Source organism: Oryzias latipes, chromosome 5 (genome assembly GCF_053564925.1).
Source record: "Oryzias latipes strain Hd-rR chromosome 5, Olatipes_Hd-rR_3.1".
Classification (NCBI taxonomy): Eukaryota; Metazoa; Chordata; class Actinopteri; order Beloniformes; family Adrianichthyidae; genus Oryzias; species Oryzias latipes.
This window is the reverse complement of record NC_136241.1, coordinates 27,280,415-27,303,145: the sequence shown is the minus strand read 5'-3', so window position 1 is coordinate 27,303,145 and position 22,731 is coordinate 27,280,415. Positions and strand designations below refer to the sequence as shown.

The window sequence follows — 22,731 nt, the reverse complement described above, 5'->3', positions numbered from 1 at the left end:
CTTTTAAGTGGGGGGAAGAAAAGCGAACATGAAATCGTTAAAAATAAAAACATTTATTAGCAGTCACAGGGAGAAAATGCATGACATCTACAACAGTATGTCTGAATAAAAATGCTAACAACTTTATTTACAAATCTGCAATAGAACGTGGATAAGCACATGCACGTACAAATGATCACAGCAAACAGCTTTCTGCAGAACAACCCGCTGGGACGGCCCTCGCTGCTGCTGTGGTCCAAGCAATCAACGTGAAGGATTAAAATGATCAAAGAACAAGAAGCAAAAGGGGCGGGGTCAGAAACGCAGCAGCCGTTTTGGGCTGGACTTACCCTCTGCAGACGCAGAACCACCAACTCTGGACATTCATTGGCTGACTGCTTTGAATTATTGATTAACGGTCCAAAAGCTGCTTCCTGGACAGGGTTGAGGCAGAACCGGATCAAACGGTGACCCCTGCTGCCCGTGGGCTCTGTCAGCATAGCCAGCGATGCTTCTCGGTCAAATTAAGTGAGACCTACACTGTAACCTCCACCCAAGCAAAGTCTGATCCATAATTCAAAACTGCACACCAATTTACCCAGAAACCAAGTGTAACTTCTCTCACACACTAATTCACTCCTCATCTGTGCAGAGCTGCCACTTCTCAGACATTAGAATGAGCTTATATCATTTCAAAACATGAGATTGTCTAGAGGGGGTCTGAACCCAGGGCTGAGGGATGACAGCAGTTTGAAGATGGAGCGACAACTCTCTGATTGGGACGCTTTGGTAGTCGAAGGCACTTAAAATTTTGCTCAGGATCTTTTTGCCTTAGACACAACCGCCCCATGAACCTTTTTAGAGTAAACCGAGGCCAGTTTTGCTCGATTTAAAGCAGATGCCTCCGCCTGCCGGCATGGAATCTAAGGCATCAGCAGAAGCAGCCATCATCTCTTGGAAAAGAATGGCTTGAAAGTACAATCACGTGTTTATCTGTGTCCTGGTTACAAAAAAGTGATGCAGACGCGCGGCGCGGCCTCAACCGATAATGATAAGGCGGGACAAAGCAGGACTCCAGACGACAGGGGCGACACATGAGTGGTTGTGTGCTAATGAGAGGTGTGGGTGGAGACAGAAGCTGGAATATTTCACACAGGCAGTGGAAGGGGCGGCTGTCGAGGACCCGGGACCAGGAAGGGGCAGACGTCTGAGCTGCAGGGAGGAGGAAGAGGAGGACGAACCAAGCCTTCAACTTTCAGCTTCTCCGTGACTTTGAATGGTGGATGAGCCACTGCAGCGTGATATCTGGAGGGAGCAGGAAAAGCTGATTTAACGAGCTCTGAGGTGGCCGACTCAACCATCAGAGCGGCTTCATCACACGGGGAAAGGAAATACTGGAACACACACAGCCAATGTAAACCCAAACATTTGCTGTAAAGGAAACATTTAAGGCGTTTGGTAAACATACAGGCTGGACAGGTAGAGAAAAGAAAGCTACATTCACACTTTTTGTGCTTTTTGGTGTTTTTAAAGTGTTCTTCTGGCATTTTTCTGATGATGGTGGACGTATGTTTAGATTATAAATGCATTTCTGAGTACTTCTTTATTCAAATCATTCGGAATCGGGAGCAGAAGAAAAAAAACACTGCTTTAACCCTTGTGCTATCCTATGACCCCACCCTTACTTTGACGTGTTCTCCATACCATGACAAAGGTGGAAAGATTTCATGTAATCCATGGACACCAGTGAAGATCACAAATCATTGAAGAAAAAAGGTTCAGAGCACTGTCTAGTGGGTCTAGATGACCCAACTCCCAATGTTAAAGTGCCTAGGATAGCACACGGGTTACAAAGAGCTTATATGCGATGTAGCAAAATATGCTGGGCGGGCCACAAGCTGATTGCTCCGCAACAGGGAGGGGAAGAGGGGCGGGGTTGCTCTGTGACAACCCTCCCTGCCAGAAATTATGGTCTAGAAAATGACCATTTTTGATTTGGGCTAAAAAACGGCATAATGGTGACGCCAAATTCCAAAGGGAAATGTCTGAAGGCCCTTCTGGTAGAGTCTGAACTCTGAACAAGCCTCAAAGGTTTGCTGACAACATTCGGTTTTCAGATCTGTTCGCAAACAATTACAATTTAGTGTCACTGGTCAACAAACGCAAAGTTGAATTATTAAAAAATGTGCAAAAACAAAAAAAAAAAGGTAGCGGGGCTTCAATCCTCCCTCTGAATTTTCCTCCAGTAATCTGCCAAAACTTCTTCCTCTGAAAGAAGACCTTTTTGATGGTTGATATCCGAGTACTTTCTCATGAAGCTGAGGAGTCTGCACCAGAGAACACGTCTTCAGAGATCTCTGGTTAAAGCTCAAGCGAACTTCAGTGCTTTGTTTTAACAGCGTTCCCTCCATAATCACCAGAGTTTTGTTCTAAATAAACCTGAGATTGGAGATGTTTTAAGGTTGTCAAAATCCTCACTGCATACTTTAAACTCAGTTCTCAGACAGATATGAACATTTTTACATTTCCGTCTTGTTTAAACTCTCAGAAGTTCAAACCTTCATGGGAAAATAAATCCATTATTATTATAGAATGAAAATGATCTTCTCACTATCAAAGATTTCTGTAGATCTGGCAAACGGAAGGCATTCTGAACAGGATAGACTGCAGAGAGAAGATTGACTGACAAGGTCTGCAGCCAATCAGGAGGAAAAAAAAAACATGCAAAGCTGCACTGAAAAACAAAAAGCCCCAGAAGGGAAATCGCGATATAGCGAGGGATCACTATGCTTGCGAGATTAGCAACAACGAGTGCCATTACGGCGGCAGAAGCGACCCAATGTCTGTAAGAATCCTGGTCCCTGAAACGGGCAGAACAGATCCCTGTGAGTCTGGAATCGGAACGAGCCTTTTTCATTTGTCTCCATCAGAAAAGCTATGAATGACATCACTTCACTGAGGCTAAAAATAGAACGGTTGTCAAATTTCAGGCCTCGAGGCCCAGTGTCCCGTGTCAGGTGGTCGGCTGCAGAGGAGGCGGGGTTTCTGAAAAAGCCCCTGATTTAGAGGATGTGAGATGTGAATATCTGACCATCACTTATACTTTTAACTTCAGATCTGACTAAATAACCTCAGGGATCTGCAGTTGATGGTGTATTGACTTCACTTAGCACATCTTCTCAATTATGAGTCCTAATGTTTTGACATACAAAAGCATGAATTCGATTCAAATAAATGTTCATGCCGTAAATTGTCAGTTCACTGAAATGTTCCGTTTTTTCAAATACATTTTTAATTAAAATAAATGTAATTACAGCAAATGTTGTGCTGTTTTTCAAAGTATGTATGTATATTTTTTCCCATCCAAATCCATTGATGAGAATACAGTCAGATATTTACCTATGTTGTCTTTCTCTTTGCAGGAAACAGAGTAGCAGCAGATCTCTCTGTCCTGAATAGCAGAAAGGTTCCTGCAAAGGGTTAAAGTGAAGGACGTCAGCATCCACGCGCCACTACATCAGTCTCCAATCAGCTAGCATTAACCGATTAAATCAATCTTCAGATAAAAGTGCACCCGCCATATTTTACTCAATGTGACATCTATCATTAAGGAGGGACAACGAGATTTCCTCACATTTTTTCAATGAGCTGCTTCTCATCGAGTGCGTTGGGCAAGTCTCGTTTGTTTCCGAGGACTAGAACCTGAAAGACAGAGGAAGCCCGGATCAATAAGCATTCTTTAAAGGACTGATCTCTGTCTAAACGCTCAGACAAAACTCACAGACTGTGACACACCTAGCAGTCATTTATTCTGGTTTTAGCCTGACTCGTGGCAGCTGAAGAGACTTTGTAATGAGATCATCAAACACAAACGACGTGCTGTGAGACTTTTCAACACTTCAAACGGCGACTTACAGGAATTCCTTGTAGTTGTGGTTTCTCTAAAAGGTTGTGCAGCTCGTTTCTGGAAGCTTCTATTTTTTCCCGGTCGGCTGCGTCCACCATGTATCTGCACGCAGGAGGCACATAAAATGAGATCCCGCCCTTTCAATGCAGCCCAGAAGCCCAAAAAATGACGACAAACCTACACGATTGCATTGACCCCTCTGCAGTAGCGCTCCCACATGCTCCTGAAGCGGGGCTGTCCTCCTATGTCCCATATCTGCAGAAGGGGAGGGGGACAAAGCACAGCATGAAGTCCAGATGAGCTCATTTCCTGCACTGCTTCGGTCCCGTTCTGCAGACGACCCCACCTTTATCGTCACGTTGCCTTTGGTGACCTTCCTCATGTTGAAGCCGACTGTGGGGATCATGTCTTCGCTGAACTGTCCCGACTGCACGGAACACAAAAAGTTAAAAATTACATCCAGGAAATTCATCTGTCCAACTGGATTACAAAGAGGATTTAAACAGGAGATGATACCTTCAGGGAACCATTATGAATCTGCAACAATTCAATCTGTTGTACTTTCCTCTTATGTCATACTTTACTTTACCAAAGTAAACACTGACAGATTTTTGAGTGCAGTGCACAACATAAAATCAATTCATACCTAAAGTACACCAGATTACAATGCAGATTTTCTATTTTTGTACAAATTCCAGGACTTAAAGTGTCCCTTCTGATTCAAAAAGTCACTCAATTAGCTCTGATTGAATTTTCTTTTAGTTATTTTCATACATTTCTGGCTGAGATGCATCACAAAATCTGACATAAACTTTATTATTATTAAAACTGCTGACATCACGCCACTTCAAACTACATTTGCTGCATTGAGACAATCCTATGTGGCACAGGATGTCTTTTATTTTGAAAGGAAGTCATGGAAACCTTTGTCAAAAGTTATAAAACACATCATACTAGGGAAAAAAAGGCTATTTTCTTTTGTTGTTTGAAACCCCCCAAAAAACAATAGTTATTTTATATTCATCATAATAATGGAAACAATAACAAAAATACAAATCTGTGTCTTGTTTTTGTAAAATTCTGAAATAAGATGTTGTGGCTCTTTTGGTGTTGAAGCTTGTAGACCCCTAGCCTAGTCATGTAAACATCTTTACAATTTTTGGACATAATTTCAAAATGGAACCAAAACTATCAAAGCAAGGAAAATGACCAATTCAGCCTTTGCTGTAATTTAAACCGCTGTAGATTACACTGGATTACACAGAAAATGATTGCCGATAATCCAATTTCTTTCAATAATAAAGGTGATAAATTGTAGACATTATTATGTGACCCTACTACTGGAATGTTTTTGACAATTGTGGCTTTATTGTTGTTATTATAAGTTTGACTGATAATTATCCAACCATCTGACCAAAACAACAACAGCAGGACAACCTAACCTTTCTCCCACATCCATCCAAGACTGACAGGCGACACTTAAACTGGAGCAAAAGGCCACACAACACCACCACCCTTCCTTTGAACGTGTTGCGTCATTGAAATGATGTTTTCAAATTGTGCTGTTCGGGTAACTGGAAGCCCTCATCTCCGGATCACCCTGAACGCAGCGTGACGCAGCCTGAGAAGGGGAACGGCAGGCCCGTGTTGTCGAAACACGGTTCACGTTGCCTCACCGGCAGCAGCTCTCACCATCCAAACCCTTTCACATGACCAGTTTCACAAAAACTGCACAGTCAACACCAACAACCGCCCCTCCACCTAGCCCGACAGCTCTGTTGAGTTCCTCACCGGCGCTAAAAAACACCATTCTGCCCCAGTTTTACTCTAAAACCACTCCGTTTGTGAAACCCTCAACTTAGTTTCAGCAGAACCCCAAAAAACAAAACGTCTGGACTAAAACTAAAGACATTATCTACAACTTCTCCAGGTCATAGTCGGGGCCCGCGCTAACGTTGCTACTTACTGCAATCACGTTAACAAAGGTAGTTTTCCCGGAGTACTGGAGTCCCACTAATGTGAGCTCCATCTCCTCCTTCCAAAACAGCGCCCTGAACCAGTCAAGCAGTCTGTTGATGAGGGCCAGCATCTTGGATGGCACAGTAGGTTGCAGTCTCTGCGGCTGACTACAGCACAGTTGGCTAGCAGAATACAGGAAGTAGCCAGTGCTTGGTCATGTCATGTGATCGTGAAGAGACACGATGTCACGCGCGCGAGCCCCAGACAGTACTCCGCCTTACAAAGATAAACAAATGTCATTTAAACTTTTAGGTTGGAATATTACTAAAAAACTACTGTTTATATTTTAATTAAATGTGCATTTTAAAATGTCAGTCTATTTTATTAGCAGAGTTATCTGGAGGAGCATGGTGGTTTTTTTTTTTTTTTACATGTTCTTGTGGCATTTTTTCCTCATTGGAATCGTTGTGAATCAGGAGCAGATGGAAAAAATGACAATTTAAAAAAAATTGTAATGTGATGTCACAAATATGATGGCACAAGCTCCATTCTGATGGATCCACTTGCAGACAGACACCGGTCTTTGTTTTCCTGGTCGGAGCTGGCATCTGGCTCCAAACTGTATGGCTGGATTATAGCTGCAATATTGCTCGCCATTTTTGGTGCCCCGTAAGTTCATGTAGTTTTCATTTAAAACATACATGTAAAGAAGACTTGTTCAATAAAAAGGAATAGATTTACTCTTAAACTTTGATCTTTTGTAGTTGATTAAATGTAAAGTAAGATCTCAATCAGGTAAAGTATTATACTTATCTTTTCCTCTTCAGTGAAATCTTGCAGAACAAGTTGGAGGATGTGTGGTGCAAGAATGTTATCAATGTTGAGTGGCTGAAATCCCTTTTGATGGGTTTTGTGATCAAAATATTTTGTAAAATTTCTTTCAGAGGTAAAAAAATAATAATAATCTACGTTTATGTGCTCAAAAAAACTAATCAGATTCAGCAACAACAGCTCTTTCACAGTGAATGATTTTTCAAGCTACTTTAAAGTCCAGGTCCTGATGATACAGCCCCACACCATGAAAGTTCCACTGCCATGTTTGACTGTTGCCATGAAATGTTAGATTGAATACAGATGTAATGGGATCAAAACCTTCCAAAAAGCTGCTCCACAGAATATTTGTCCAAAAATTTGAGCTTATCCAGATGTTTTTGCTAAATTATAAAAAAAATATGTAAGTTTCTTCATTCTTGAAGTCTCCCATAGCTTAATTTTTGTCCCAAATTTTTTTTCTCCTGTATCTCTTTCCATGCCGTTCTGTTTCTTCTGATGACCTTTTGGACATCTCCTTGTTTTATTTTCTTTGTCATTTGGTTTTAATGGCGGCATAACGTATTAATAACGTATTGCCTTTGGTGTGTTTTTGGTCAGACAGCGTCTACTGAAGTGATTTCTTGATTCAACAGGTCCGATGGTTGTTAAAAATGTGCAGGAAACTTTAAAAAAAGTGATAAATCTGTTTATTTCTTAATTACCTTTATGCATAGGGCTAAGCAGATTAAGACATTTTTCCCTTCAAACAGCCTTTTATTGAGTGTTTCAGTATTTCATTAGAGTTGGTCACACCTGCATCATGTTATAAATACACTTTACAGAACTGCAAGCTGTCATTTTAGTATTTTTATCTAAAGACATGTGGTCTTTATTTATGATTTCTTTGTAACTAAAAAAGCAGAAGAAACATCTAGACAGCAGTATATAATGTATTTTAACACTATTTATGCCTTTAATCAACTTTCTGTCAATTCCAGATTTTGAGTTTTTAAAAAGTGCAAACATATTATTAAAAAAAAAATCACTATTAAAATCTCAGTAAAAAGCCAGATTTATCTTGATAACCATAAATGCTGCAATTTCACATGACTGAATTGATAAAAATCAGTGAAAAGTCTGTGCACCCTGCACTGTTAAGAGACTGTCGGTGTTGTTGGTGTAACGACACCCCTGGAAAGAGAAGGAAAAAAAAACATTTATTTATTTGTAGAGAAAAAGTCTGTCATCATGGTTCAAAGTCATATATATTTTTTTTTACCTTTGGCCAGACAACTGTCATGTACTTTTCTGCAGACTTCGCGCTCATTACAGTCGAGTAAATGGTCCCTCTGGTGGTGGGAGGAGGAATAGCATAAAACACAAAATAATAAATGCAAAACATTGCTAAAATGTTAAATATAAGAGCAAATTTGTGGAAATCTGTTCTCTTAACTCATATTTGGATCCTATGACTAATTGGGCATGTCAGAATACTAATATTTCACATGCAATACGCTTTTTAAAATTCAGAGTTATTAACAGATTAAACTAACATTTAGATTTCTCCAGTAAAGACTAAAATCCTTGTTATTTTAGGCGCACTCATGAATCCGTTTTTTCTTAGAACGTTTAAAAACAACTAATTAAAAGCTTAAAACTAAAAAACAACAGATCTAAGAAAAAACTACAGAGTACCAAACGTATGTAAAGTATACATAGATTTTAGGAATATAAATGGTTCTAAGGGATTTTAACTTGCATGTTGACAGTCCTTCAGAAATGTATGTCTGGGATTTTGTGAACATCTGAACAGCTATAGATTTTAATTAACATGTGAACGTCCCCACCCTCAACAGAGGTCACACTGTGGATCTTATTGGGCCTCGGGGACCTCTGTTGTGGATGAGGGCACATTCAAGTACGGTTTGTTTTTTTAAGTTCATGATTGCATAATTGAGAGGCTTCCTGAAAGAACCATAGAAGGCGCTGTCTACACCCCGAAGTGGCTGCAAACTTGATCTCACATTTGAAAACCAGCAACAAACTCTTTCACATTCATCTATGGACTTATCGATTCAGCATTTCAATAATAAACTCGCAGCAATTGCGGTTGACAAAGTTTCCCCATTGAAATTACAAACTGTTAAAGGGAAATTCGACTTTTTCATAAAAATGTATGTTTTAAACTGCCTGCAGAGGGCAGTATTCACAAAACAGAGATTGTTTTTGTTTGCCTCTTTTATTCCATTTTCTTAGTACAAAATTCGGACGCCAAAAGAGTTTTACCATTTTTGCAGCTATTATGTAAGTATTTTAAAAGCTTCCAGCACCTCATAGAAAAGATTTCAGAAAATTTTGCATTTTTGGTTTTAAAACAAAGTGGCAATAACAGTATTGTTATTCTGCCTTGGACATTTGAATGCAGACCTTCTGAAAAGTTTTGAGAACATGACTAAAAATAATTAAACTGCTTTTATGATCGTTTCTTTTTAGGATTCTGCTGTTGGGAAAATATTCCTTTCTCCAGGTTAGTTTTTCCTGGATGTGAGTAAACTGTGAAGCGCGTCAGCCTGTCAGAGCTTCATTGACAGGTAAGCAGATTCCATCTTTCTTACCTGTTACACACTGGAGACAGCGTTAAAACCTGCAGAAAAGACTTGGTTTAAAAACCAGTCTATGGGTTCCTGAACATTTCTCTGACTTAGTTGAACTTGTTCATACTTGCCTGATAAAGAGAGTATGAGTTGATGCGTTTTTGGCCTATAGATTTTAGTGCATCGTTTGCTACTTGCCTGAGAAACAAACACAACAGCAGCATTACAACATCCATCCCAGCATGGAAGAATCACCGTCACGCGAGCTGACTCACCGGCGATGATCAGAAGGTGGTGGGGGGAGCCAGTGGTCAAAGTTGGTCTCAACTCTGAACCATCTGAGGAAAGTGGAGAAATGTTAAAGAGAACTCACACACATGCACACGCACGCCAGCTGCCGCTGCTTACCCGTCATACATGGGATCCAGCGGCCAGATGTCCACGGGGCCTTTACGATCTCTGGTGATTATGACCCCTTCCCCTGGTCGAACCCCTCCCACGATGTAGTACACCCCTGTGATGAGGGGGGTTTTTGATAGACGAATGACCGCGTCCTGGAAATCTTCTGCTTCCTCCAGGGTCTGTGAAAAACACACACGCTGACTTTCACTTCCTCCTCGGTTCGGGTCAACTTCTCCTTTGTGTCGCCTCCTCACCTCCCGCACCAACCAGCTGACGGGTGACGCGTGGACCAAGAGAGCAGACGCCACGTTCTTCCACCAGTTCCACCAGTGCTCCGTTCCTGATGAGTTTGAGAAACAAGCGTGAAGACGAGAAGAAAAGAGCAGTTCTGCGAAGCTCAGGGGTTCTACCTCTCTGGTCTCCGGAGATGGTGATTTTCTTAGGACTTTGTCCGGTCCACAAGCCCACATATCCGGCAAATGTAGTTCCCTGGTAAGCCATCTGCAAGGTGATGCGTATAATTATGAGTTATTAAGCTCATTTATCCAAGTTCCAGGGTATTTTGGTTTATTGTCCTTTTTCCTCTATGATCCAGACCCTACAGAACAGGCCAGATTATTGTCGCCCTTACCAACTCAGGTTCTGTTGGAAGAAGAAGGTCATTCCTCTCCTTTGTGGCCTCATACACAATCAGTACCACAAAAATATACTTGATGTTATTTCTTTACCTGGATGTAGTTATTTAAACTTTGGCTTGTAAATTAAAAATGTGAACCTTTTAGGTTGTGCTTCTTTAGCCCCATTCAGAGTGAGAGATCGTGGGATTTCAGCAAACTTAAAGGCTTTGGAGATGGTCGTGTACAGGGTTCCCTCACTATCACGGTTTAACTTCCACAGTTTTTCTGTTTTGAGAAATTCTTTTGTTCAATTCTGAATTTTTTTTGACAGCACAAAATGTTCTGCATCTTGATTGGCTGTCGACCTTGTCAATCAATCTTCTGTGTGCCGTGTCTCCTGTACAGAATTCGTGCAGGTTGCCAGATTCACACAAAACTTTATCCCAAGCAGGTCTTTGTTTCCACTCTATAAAACTGGACTTCGGAACTTTGAGACTTTAAAGAAGAGAAAAACGTGTAAAATTGTTCGTGTGAGTGAAGTGTGTAATCCCACTTCACGGATTTAGAACATAACTCGCAAAATAAACAAAAGATCTCCGTATATTGGTTTAACACCAACTAGTTTACAATGAATTGTCTCAAGAAAAAACCCCACTTATCACTGAATTGGAAGCAAACCTGGAAGAACCACTTATTGCAGTTTATCCGTCCGTCCGTCCGTCTATCTCGATATCTATCCATCTAGATATCTATATTTATAACAGTCTGGTTTCAAAACACTTTACATGTTATCAAACCCTAAATTTTGCACAATGTCAAGCATGTTTTTTTAAGCGTTTAACACCAGAACTTTAGCTCTAGTGTTGGCATTCTTTCGACTACCGTAACTCTTCAACCGTTTACGCATTTAACAAAACGTCATCAAATTCTGAATCGGAGAAAAACCGTCTTGAACGGATATGCAGCATTTTTCAGCAGTGAAGTGCTTATGCAATCACCGTAAATCAGATGATTCAGCTGAAATGCGGCTCTGTGCCGTTATGCATATCGGTGCACACCGACATGAAAACCACTTTCCCCTGAACACACTAGGAGTTACGGTAGGTTAAAGAGCGTGTGTTCTGTAGGTGTCGCCTGCGACAGCTCCAGTCTTAAAGGGTTAATTAGTGGGCGGACCAAAAAAAACTCTTACATTCTTTGCCCCGCCCATTTGCCCTTTTTTAGACATTGCTGAGTTGGGCGTAGTAACCTTCAGAGTTGATGGCAGAGTTTATGCGTTCAGTGTATACATCTTTACAACTTTTTGTACCTTCCCATTCTTCATGAAAATCACATTCAGAGTCATATTCCTCAGAACAGGATGTGGGTAGTCCAGATTCCGGCCGTGGTAAATGTTTCCAGATTTGTCTTGGGTTATGATGCTGGTGCAAAAGCTGCAATACAAAAGAAGGGTGACTGCTAAAGCTGACGACGGACGTCTGCAGGAAGCTACTTTTGAATACAATGAAAGCGTCACATACGCTGAAACTTCATAGGCAAAGTTGAGGATGACGATGTCGGTAAGGTTGCCTCCAAAGTGCGATGCCAGTCCTCGGATCTCCCCGGCATAAGGAGGAGGAATGTACTTTTCCAAGGAATTCACAATAGGCACAATCAAATGATGCACCCATTTGGGAACTGTAGAACTAGAAAAAACGACAAGAAAAGAAGAGGACGCGTGAGTTAGCATTTTGTTGTGGTCTCCTGTTTTTTGAGATTTTTTTGGGGGGGGTCGGGCTGTTTTTAGATGTGTTTAGTTTTTTTGTTTGCTTGGATTTTCTTCGTCTTAAAGTTGAGTCAAAGCATTCCTCCACCACTATGCTTGAGAGCTGGTTGTGCTGGTGTGTTTATGGTCAGGCATCCTCAGGTGGCGAATATCTTTACAAGATTACTTTAAAGCCTTTTCCTTAAGTTAAACCTCTCAAAGAAGAAGCAACTTTCTGCTGTCAGCAAAATGGTTTTAATACATTTTTTCATTAATGACTGGATATTTTAAATTAAACCTTTGTATACTTTTTGAAACCACACTTTACTTTAGTAGAGTGTAGTTTATTTTTCTAATGCTTTACTTGGGAATCTATAGGAAATTGCTCCCTTTTGAAACCAGCCTCCAGTGGTCATTTGAGGAACTGCAATGATTGCAGTGAATTGTCACTTCAGACTTTGCTTTCAAATGAACAGATGTGGGGTTTTGGTTGGGCCAATTTATTTGAAAGCAGTCACTGTTAAATGAAAATACACAACCGCCCCCCAAAGCCTTTAAGTCGGACCAATGAAGCCAAATGGACGAGTGGTGAGCCATTTCAAAATAAAAGATTTTAAACGTCATGACACTACTTCAAGACAGCATTACCTGAATAAATGAGAACCTTCACCAACGCAGGTTTTTGTTTAGTTTTCTTACTTGTTTTCTTGGTTAATTGGTATTTATGTATATGTCACTCTTCAGATTCTGTCTGGTCTGTTCTGTTTTGGGTGTGTTTCATTTTTGTCAATCGTTCGCTTCTTTATGAACCTTTACTCAGATTGCTGGTTCTGTCCTCTACAAACCACTTCCCCTGAAAGCAGTAAAAGCCAAACTACAACAATTGGTTTGTGTCAACAGGGTTCGCCTCCTTCTTCCAGTGACATTTTGGGGCAGAGGGTGAGTGTGTATCCATATGTTAAGCTCAGCGATCAGCGTAAAGATCACTGACTGACTCTTGTTCCAAGTCGGACTGAGTAATCATTTCTCTCAGTCCAGGTCTCATATACAGTCAACGGTAAAGACCACCTTGACTCCTAACTGCTCTCCTCTTGTGCTGCAGCTTAACAGACTGCTTCCTGTTTCAGAGCCTGCACATTGGAGAGTTTGGTCTCCAAGAGTCCACTTTGCTCTTTGTTTTGACTGTTTCTGCCAGTGTTTCCACATAAATCCTTCTGGATCACCTTCTACGTTCTCTTGTCTCTTTGTTTGCATTTGGGCTCCTAACCGGTCTGTGACATCACCAAGGCCTTCAAACTGTTGAAAGACAGAACAAGAACTAATTTTGGAAGAAGAAAGGATAAACTAAGACATGTTTAGGCTTTTTACACCAACTTGACTGTTGGGGTCTGCAACCTGAGCCTCCAGAGCCACATGTGGCTCCTTTATCCGTCTATTGTGGCTTTAAGGAAAAATGTGGACGATTTCAATAAAACAATTGGCTGTTTAAGTTTAAGTTGTAAAAGTTTTCCTATTATTAGAATTATTAGAATATTCTTCTGCTGCAAAACAGTGTCTAGCTGAGAGGCAGTTCAGAGGCACAGTCCTTACATGTTCAGACGAAAAAAATTGGATTTTACTCTAATTTTAGTTTATATTTAATAGTAAAAGGAGAAAATGGGTGAAGGAGCACCAAAGTCCTATTGTTGTAAAATGTCACATTTGATATGTTGGCTTTGTTGAATTTTTAATTACAGTAAATCTGCTGGAACAGGAGGATTTTCTTTCACACAGTTTGTATTTTATTTTGAAAGGAACATGTACCGCTTTCAAAAGTAAAAGAAGTTACAATTATTATCAATACAAAAAATATAACCATGTTTCAATTCAATTATTGTAAATGTTTATAAGCTAAATTTTGCAAATGAATGGCTTAATGGCCACAAAAACATGAAGTGTATGTTTCTAAACAATAAAATGGGCCTTGTAGCTCTTGCTACAACTAGACCGATTGTTTTTTTCAAGGCTAAAAGGTTGCAGACCCCTGGAGAAGAAAGTTGGGAGTTGATAAAGAGTTCTGTGAAAAAGGTGCTCAACCAATTTCAACGAAAATCCCAAGTTCAGCAGAACAACTGTACTTTGATAGGTTTAAAGTCCGCCTCCACTAAAACGGCAACATGCACCAGTTCGACTGACGTTTCCTTTTCACATGTATGTTACATTTATCATACTTACCGTACGTTCAAAACCTCAAATCTATGTGAGCAAATGTTACATGTTTCACAAAAGCCACAATAACGACACTTTCATGCAGTGGCAGAGAGTAACATATACTGAGTTTAAACTTTTGCACAGCTGAAATAAAAATGTCACCGTCTTCTTTCCTCCTTTTCTTTTCCGTCCGGTCCAACAAAAAATATATACAAATGTAATTAATATGAATAAAGTTTATCTGAAATTACAAAAGGGGTTTATTTAAATATACATCTGGTGTATCATAAGATTCATAACCCCTGTTGTAAAAGTAAAATATGTCCAACACAAAAGGCTTTCATCTTTTCATCTGCTTGCTTAGCTGTTGGACAGGAAAAGTTAAAAAAATATATATTTCACCATCTGTGACTCAGTTTCTGGCATTTCAAAATAAGAGTTTCTGGTCTGTCACTTGTGCATTTTTTTAAACACTGCAAGAAAAGCAAAGAGTTACGGAAAGCCTCAGTTATAAATTGTCTTTTTGAAAAAAAAATTTTTTTTAAATGATTGTTGCTAAGAGCAGAAAGTTTCTTCTTTGAAAGGTTCAAGTTTTGAAAGAGGCATCAGAATAATTTTACAAAAACTGTCTTCACATGTGACCAAAGTGGAGATTCCTGAGGCCCTGCGTCAGGCTGGCGACCCGTCCCGGACTGGATGGATGGAGATGCCTGATCATAAACACACCAAACTTCCTTTAAGCGCTCAAGCACGGCGGTGGAGGGTTGATAATTTGGACCTTTCTGAAACCAGGTTAAAGTGTCTACTTTTGTAACTTTTATCATAAAAATAAAGAAGTGTGAAGTTTGAGGATTAGAATGACAACAAAAGTGAGGTTTTATCTTTATTTTTGAAAGGTTCACTAAAAATGTAAAAGCATATAAGAGTGAGATACATATTTATATATGCAATCACAACCGTTTTTGTGGAGCTCTATAACATCATCTATTACATTTTATTTCTATAGTTTTCGCATTAAGGAATGTTGTTGGGCGGACTGTGATTGCACTGTACATTTATCTACTTCTGCATTTTAACTCATTAAATGTTCTGGAACAAGGAAGCCTATAAAAAGCTTACATTTTTATTTGGTTAATTAAAGTTCCTGTTTAAATATTTTTTGATGCTAATTTACATTTAATAAATAAATCTATTTATTCAAATGTACTTAGTTAAATCTGCATTCAGAACACAATCTGGAAGGTAATTATAATACTGAATGACCAGAAAAACAATTAAGGTTAAAGCTAATATTACATATACTAAAAGTGCTGGGTGTTTGCAGGATAAACAGTTCCTTTTTTATATTTTAAAAGTTCGTTTTATTTGTTGTAATAGTTTTTAACGGATTAGGAATGAAAACTAAACTTACTCGATTATTGCTGCTGCCGCTTTGTTCAGGTAAGCTACGTCAAAAACTTTGAGCAGCGGTTTCCATCGCTCCTCTGGCTCCTCATCCAGGCTGATGCTCACCGTTGGAGGGGCAACCTGAGCCCGGCATGGGGGGCCCAGCAGCGGGAGCAGCAGCAGCACGACGGTCCACTCCATCGCAACCAATCCAGTTCCTGCTGACCGCCGGACAGCTGCTGGGAAAAGCGAGGTCTAAACTTCCCGTGAAGATTTTCACAATAAAACAAAACCAACACCCCCAACACTTTTTGAGGCTCGCCTGTTTTTGAAGGCTGTCACTTTCAGTGGTAGTATTATATTGTATTTTGCATTTATTTAAAATATATGGAAATTTAAAAACTTAAAAAATACAGGATTCTCGTATCAAAGTGTTCAATCGAGTTAACAAAGGAGCCGTGCTTTTATTTTGAATGTTGTCACAGCGGAAGTTATTGAAGGGAACAAGGAGGAGAAAATGAAACAAAAATGATCACCAGAGATAACGTTTAGAAGTTAAAACAAATTAAAGTTCACAAAAACAATTTTTTTAAAGAGAAAAAAAAATAATGAAACAAAATCCGAATGATCCGCCAGTGTTTTAGCACAGTCGATGTATTTGAGTGAATTCAATTTACCAGGAAGTTCGTTGAGAGGGATTTTCCCTGGCTTTTCCTTTATTATTAAAAACAAACTTCTCAAAATCCAATAAACAAACAACCACAACAAAAAAACGTTTTTATCTATTTAATTTAAAGAAAACGAAGAAATAATTGTTTAATTATAGGGCAATAAAGTTTGTGGTGTAAACCTTTATTCTGATTACAATTTTGGAATTCACTCTATTAACAAATATATGAATTTGAGGCTTACAGAGAAAAAAAGGATCAGGAAACATGCTTTTGCTCTAGTTTTCAGATTATAGCCAAATCTGAACACAAAAGCACGCACAAACACACACCACTGCCTCATTCCTCAGGGATTTATCCTCTTATAAAGGATCAGAATCACTGCTTACTGATAAAGATAACCTTTCATGAACATTTCTGACAGGTTTTTTTTGTAAGAATTCCTAAAAAAAAAAAAAAGCTAAATATTCCCAAATATTGTCATGCCTATTCAGAGGTCAAACAAATAGCGCCACAGTTGTGTTAGATCCACAGAGGGGTCACTGTGCAGAGGCATCTCAGTCGCTGTCCTTTCTGTAAAACAAACGTTCTGTCTTCCTGCTTCAACAAGGTCAACCCATCATTTCTGACCTTGGTGAAATGCTCTTTGTCTTGTGACTGCCCTCTAGTCATAATTTTTGAACATTGGGGTCACTGTTTTCTGCAATCATGGTTAAAAATGTCACTTTAGGGAACACCGCATCTTTCCACGCTCAATGAGTCCATTTCATTCATTTCCCACTCGTTTTCATCTTAGGAAGAATCTTTTTTGTTCCAGTGAAATTGGAGCAAAACGACAGCCTCCATCCAGATGGCAGTGTGTCCTTGAGTTAGGTAATACATTTATCACTGTGTCTGCATGTGTTTTGACTAGGAAAAAGTTGAGCACCTTTTAGAAATCAGTTATGCTTTTTTAGCTTCATAAATCTATTTGCTTTTTGCATAAATGTGTGCAAAACAATAACTTAAAGAGTGAAAGCTAACAACCATGTCATTGCCTAAATGCACTTTGTTGCAGCTACTTTTTTTATTTATCCACTAAATCCAATAACAAAGTGATATCAAACTGTTTTGAATATATTTTGAAAACAGTTTCTTCCCCATTATTTTTTCTTTGATGGTATCTGATCAAAAAATATTTTTCCTGTACTACCTATGTTTAAAAAGTGTTTATAGTTGTGTTAGTATGTTTTTTTTATTTTAATTTTTTAAAGAAAAGACACTGTGATCTGCAAAAAAAGAAGCTAAAACATCAAAAAGAAAAAACATTAACACATGAATACTGTATGGATGGTTCAGTTTGTGATTTTATGAAATTTACAACCCATTTTAATACTTTAAAAAAGTCATTTAATTTATTTTTTGATGTGTTCTGTTGTGTGATGGAGAACCCGCCCTCCTCCTTGGACAGAAAATTTTAAATATTTATTTATGATATATGATTTAAAAAAAATGATCCAAGTCCAAACTGACTGAATGAATGTTTTGCATATAAACACAAGTATATCTGGTGCTCCTGAAACAAAGACATAAAAAATACTTTTAGGAAAACTTCTGGCAGGAGGTGAGCTCTTTTTTAGCTTTATACATTTGATTTGAATTGTCTAATGTATAATTCAAATTCCAAGCCATGAGCCTTGGTGACCTATGTCTAAACTGTGACCAAGGATTCTAGCAGTTTCAGTTCTTTGTGATTTTGTTTCCCTCCTGACATATTTCTGCCAGCAGGGGGCAGAAAACGCCAATAAATATTCTCAAAACTCTTGAGCTCTTTTCTCCATGACTGCAATTTAGATTAATGCTAAACAGATCATTTCTTTGTTTAATTCCAGCACATATTTTAGAACTAGATGCACAAATTTAGTGCAGTTAAAGTCCTATGGAGGGCAAAGGATCATACTGAGATAATTTGATTTAAATTTTTCTCTGTAAGAAAAGATGGAACCAAGTAAACATTAAAAAAAGTTTTGCCAAACTAGGTTCAATCTTCATTGATTCCCCATTCATGGTATCTCCATTGCAGCCACAGTAAAGAAAAAACAACAAGAAGAAAAACAAAGTAGTTTCTCCTACTTCTAATAAGTAAAAAAATACATAGAAGTATTTTTTGCTTACTCAGTTCTAGAAAAACTATAACAATAAATGGTAGATGTACCAGGAAACAAGGAAGCATTCTTACCTTTTTTTCTATTTTTATACCTAGCAGAAGGTTTTTTGTCTTAATTAGTTGATTTTTACTTCTAAATTAGACTCGAGTGATTGACATTGTCTCAATAAGATGACAGCTCTTTCATTTAAACTGTTAAAGACAAAATGAGTTTGTTTTGACATAAAAGCACATGTGAATGGAGTCCTGTAGAGAGCTGGTGTTCACATTTCTGTAGCAGCTGCTGTGGAGTCCTCCTCAAAGACAATAACTTGAGGTTTCTCTGATCTCCAGCCTAAACAACTAAATACTGTTGTGAGTCTAAAACATCAAGCTGGACTTGCACGTGTCTCTGGGAGCTGGGTGGCGTGCAGCACCTCCGTTACCTTTTCTTTTTTTTTTGTGGTACCATGCCGACCTCAGGGTTACCCAGGAAACGGCTGTCAAATGGGCACAATGGAGCCGTGTCAACAAATATAGAATAATTTCAAATTCTCACTTTGCTCAACTCTGACCTCAAATGACATTTCCACCGGCATGTTTAGTCTTATTCTATTATACAAAGAAGATATGTACTTTTGTCAAACTACACCAATAAACAAAGCATAAAGGTTTCTACAAATACACAAGAAATGGGGAATTAAATGGCAAAAAAAAAAAAAAATCAAACTGAGTTCTTATGAAAACCTTTCGTATTTTCAAATGTTTAACTTGTGTCCTGTAATCTAAGACGTGCTATTGATTCCAAGGGGCTGAAGCTTTATGGGTTATGTAAGCGTTACGTCATGGTGGTGTTGTGAGGAGTTGTCAGGTTGGCTGCAGTGACACATTTAAGCCAACAGGCACTCAAACACTGACGGAAAAAGAGACCTTTATTAATATATCAATAATACTTTATGTACAAAATATTAACAAACGGTTACATTAAAAAAAAATCCAGAGTACCTCATTGGATACAAACTTTTTTTCCTTTGAACTTTACATTCATGCTTTTTACCAAAAACACTTGAGTTCATCCCAGTTGCTGTGTTTAAAAAAAACAAAAAAAAAAAAGGCCATAGCATGAGCTGGGATCAGGCCTCGCCTTGGCCGAGAAGTTTGTGAGCAAAAATGCAAATGTACACACTTTTCTGTCTGCATACAGCAAACCGCCACCTCAACTTTCCTCTGACTGCTACGCAAAACACACTCAGAAGGTCAGGTATCCAAAATAGAGGCGTTCCAAGCGGCACGGGGACCTCAGCCGAGCTGCACAAAGGATCACCAATTCAGATTTTAGGGGCACGTTCGTTACGCCTCAGCATGACAACATCCTGAGCCGGCCGCACAACTCCTGTGTCAGCACAACTCCCAACCACACGTGTTGTTTTGGTAACACTCTAGTCTAAGCAGTGTTTTGTTGTACTTACAGGAACGACAAAACACACTTGCATTGCTCCACACAGCAGCATTTACAGGGGAGTTTCTCTTTTTAATTAATCTTTACATTCATTAGACTGATGTGCAACAATGAAGGTCTACGTCGTTCTGCCACAAAAGGGGAGGGGTTACATTCTAAGACATTCATTGGGGAGTCTAGAGAACAAAAGACGACGTGAATAAAAAAAAAAAAAGAACTCAATCTCAACAGTCAAGCTAACCGTCTTCACAGCGTTTCAGTGCAACAGGTGGATGACAAGTCTCAACCATTAAAGTCCATCAAGGTTCCTGATCTGAAGGGAAGGGGGGCGGGGTGCGCTGATGTGCTACAGCTGCTTTGAAGGGCGACCAGCGGGCTCCTTTCCCCTCCGGCTGACATTCAAAGCGCAGGATGCTGCCGGAAAGGCCTGCTCAGTCTTTGGTTTGCAAGTTCAAAGGGGGGGCCGGCTTTAAAGCTTTGTGCAGAGCCTGGGAGTCCACTGAGGTCTGCAGGGAGGCCGGTGACCCCGCCCTCGAGGTCAACAAGGAGGAGGGCGGGGTCTCCAAAGCCGCCACGGAGCTGCTCATGCCTGGGTACATGACCGGCATGCCCCCGGGGTACCAGCATTTCTCCAGCATCGGCAAGTACGCCGCTGCCGCGGCCGCCGCCGGGGGGAGGACGTAGAAGGGGAGGCAGAACGGGGGCTGGTTGGGGGAGAAGCCCATGTAATTGCCAGGATGTCCTGCTGAGTGGACAGAGAGAACCTCGTCCTCTGAAGAGTCTGATCTTGACCTTTTGGCCCGAGGCTCGTCGTCCTCTTTTTTGATGCCGGCCTGGTGAGGCTCGGGGGTCCCGAGCCTCCTGTCCTTCTCGTGGCTCTCCAACCACTGACTTTTGTGCTTTTCGTGTTCCCCCCCATAGCCACTATCCGTGTCTGTGTCGCTGCCGCTCTGCTCCCCCGTCCCGTGATGGTAAGTCCTCTGAATGACCGGAACGCAGTTCTTGGCGGGGGTCTCGGACGGCCTGGCGTCCGGCGTGCCGGGCTTCTTCCCTTCCTCAGAGAGCTGGGGAAGGGGCTCGTCCGGCTGCGGGCCGTCCTGATGGTGCAGGACTTCGGTGGCGACCTTCTGGAGGTGGCTGATGACACGGGAAGGAGTCAGATCCGTGCTGCTCTCTTGGCTGGCGAGATAGTGGACGACCTCTTTGGCGCAGAGGTGAAAGCCGGAGCGAAACATCTCCGAGTCGTCTCCTGCATGATCGCCTGAGTGATTAGAGTTGACGTCAAACCACTGCCACCAAGACGATCCAAAAGCTGCTGGTGTGTCAAATTCAACTTACTGATCTGCAAGTCCTTCTGCAAAGCAACGATCTTCTGCTGCTGCTGCTCCAGGAGGGCGCTCAGGGTCTTCACGTGCTTGAGCGTGAGCTCCAGCACCACCGCTTTCTCCAAATGACCCAGCGTCTAAAACAGGAAGACCTTCGATAAGCATGTTGATCTTCCTTATGTAACGCATTCTGCAGCTGAACAGAGGGCACCGCGCCAACTCCCCCCACACCTCCGAGCAATTTCAGCCAAAAGAAATCCTCAAAAGCCACCAACAGGTTTTCCAGGACCAAAAAACGAACTCTTTTGCTTTAAATAATAATAATAATAATAATAAAAAATGGAAAGTTTGAAGGATGTAGAATAGAAAACTCACTGTAAGTTTAAGGTGCTCGGGCAACAAATCCTTCAGCTGCGCAATGCACTCGTTGATTCTGTCCCGTCTCTTCTTTTCGATCAGTCTGTGCGGCAGTTTGTAGGTCTCCTAAAAGCAAATTTAAAATAAAAATCAATAAGGATAACCATGTAAATAAATAAAAAACTTTTATTTTGAATTATGAATCCAAAGCTTACCTTGCACTCGTCCCTTCCTTTCATGCCTCTCCTGGGTTTGAACATATGAATAGGAAAGTCCACTCTTTAAATAGAAAGTAAAATATTTTAGACATGTATTTATAAGTTTAAAAAAGTTGACAGAATGGAGCAGAAAATGTCCCACTGACTGACTTACCCGTGCATGTCAGCTATATCCATAGATGGGTGTTTCGGCGCAAAAGGAGGCGGTTGCGCACTTGGAATTCTCTCCATTTCTGTTTACGAAGTAAAAACCGCCTTCAAGTCGTTCAAGTCCTACCGAGAGTCTCCGTGGAAAAGCTCCTCAGCTCTTGAGCCGTTCGCTGCTGTGACCTGTAGCTCGAGCTGTGAAGCGGGAGTGTCCGGGCTCTTCGGCTCACCCACGCCCGGCGGAGTGTGACGGAGGGAGGCGGGGCCGCAGGCTGCGTGTTAAAGCCTGTGACTGCAGGCACGTCTCCGCTCCGTCACATGAGCCTCACGTGTTGGACGGTGCTTTCAACTCCTCGCCCTCCACGCGAGCGCACACCCCTCCCCCCGCAGCTGTGTAGTACTCCCCCCTCCACACGGAAGAGTCTCGTGTACCACCACGCTCCTCCCGGGCGGGCGGGGCCGGGCCGACCGTGTTTACAAATAAAACAACAAAGTAAAGCGGCACTTTTAGAAGATTCTTTAATCTCAAAATGGGATAAATCGTCGCTCGCGCTTGAATCAAAATTATTAACGTAAAAAAATAATATAAAGCGGAAATTATTTTTTTAAAAGATGTGTATGTGTGTGTGTATATATATATTTATTTGCTTCGAGGAAATTCCAAAACATTTTCAGGAAAAGTACTTTTCTTCTTGCTTTAAAAAAATATTGACATAAAGTCAAGTCTGTTTACATGTCACGAGAGCCCCGCCGCTGTGCGGCACGTGCACCTGCGGCGGAGTGACACAGTCGGCAGGGCATGTAAAAAGTCACGGCTGTGTGCCTCCGCTGCGGGGCTGAA

At 40.6% G+C, this 22,731-nt stretch overlaps 3 protein-coding genes across 3 annotated transcripts; all 3 read right to left on the bottom strand.

The window, feature by feature from the left end:
* Window positions 1–34: 34 nt before the first annotated feature.
* On the bottom strand, window positions 35–6,126 carry LOC101155921 (ADP-ribosylation factor-like protein 8B). Its single transcript, XM_004069055.5, has 7 exons — window positions 5,853–6,126; window positions 4,233–4,313; window positions 4,068–4,141; window positions 3,895–3,988; window positions 3,614–3,681; window positions 3,379–3,449; window positions 35–1,284 (listed from the first exon to the last, which is right to left on the bottom strand). The coding sequence occupies exons 1-7, from the start codon at window positions 5,973–5,975 to the stop codon at window positions 1,235–1,237; spliced, it is 561 nt and encodes a 186-aa protein (XP_004069103.1). The 5' UTR covers window positions 5,976–6,126; the 3' UTR covers window positions 35–1,234.
* Window positions 6,127–7,348: 1,222 nt separating this feature from the next.
* Window positions 7,349–15,843, bottom strand: LOC101155680 (N-acylethanolamine-hydrolyzing acid amidase). Its single transcript, XM_004069054.5, has 11 exons — window positions 15,617–15,843; window positions 11,792–11,956; window positions 11,581–11,704; window positions 10,065–10,155; window positions 9,909–9,994; window positions 9,661–9,833; window positions 9,528–9,590; window positions 9,384–9,450; window positions 9,274–9,302; window positions 7,938–8,007; window positions 7,349–7,849 (listed from the first exon to the last, which is right to left on the bottom strand). The coding sequence occupies exons 1-11, from the start codon at window positions 15,790–15,792 to the stop codon at window positions 7,784–7,786; spliced, it is 1,110 nt and encodes a 369-aa protein (XP_004069102.1). The 5' UTR covers window positions 15,793–15,843; the 3' UTR covers window positions 7,349–7,783.
* A 4,422-nt stretch (window positions 15,844–20,265) lies between these two features.
* On the bottom strand, window positions 20,266–21,988 carry dec1a (bHLH protein DEC1a). The gene is made up of 5 exons (NM_001104731.1): window positions 21,898–21,988; window positions 21,741–21,804; window positions 21,544–21,651; window positions 21,182–21,305; window positions 20,266–21,104 (listed from the first exon to the last, which is right to left on the bottom strand). Exons 1-5 carry the CDS (start codon window positions 21,972–21,974, stop codon window positions 20,275–20,277), a joined length of 1,203 nt encoding a protein of 400 aa, NP_001098201.1. The 5' UTR covers window positions 21,975–21,988; the 3' UTR covers window positions 20,266–20,274.
* Window positions 21,989–22,731: the final 743 nt, after the last annotated feature.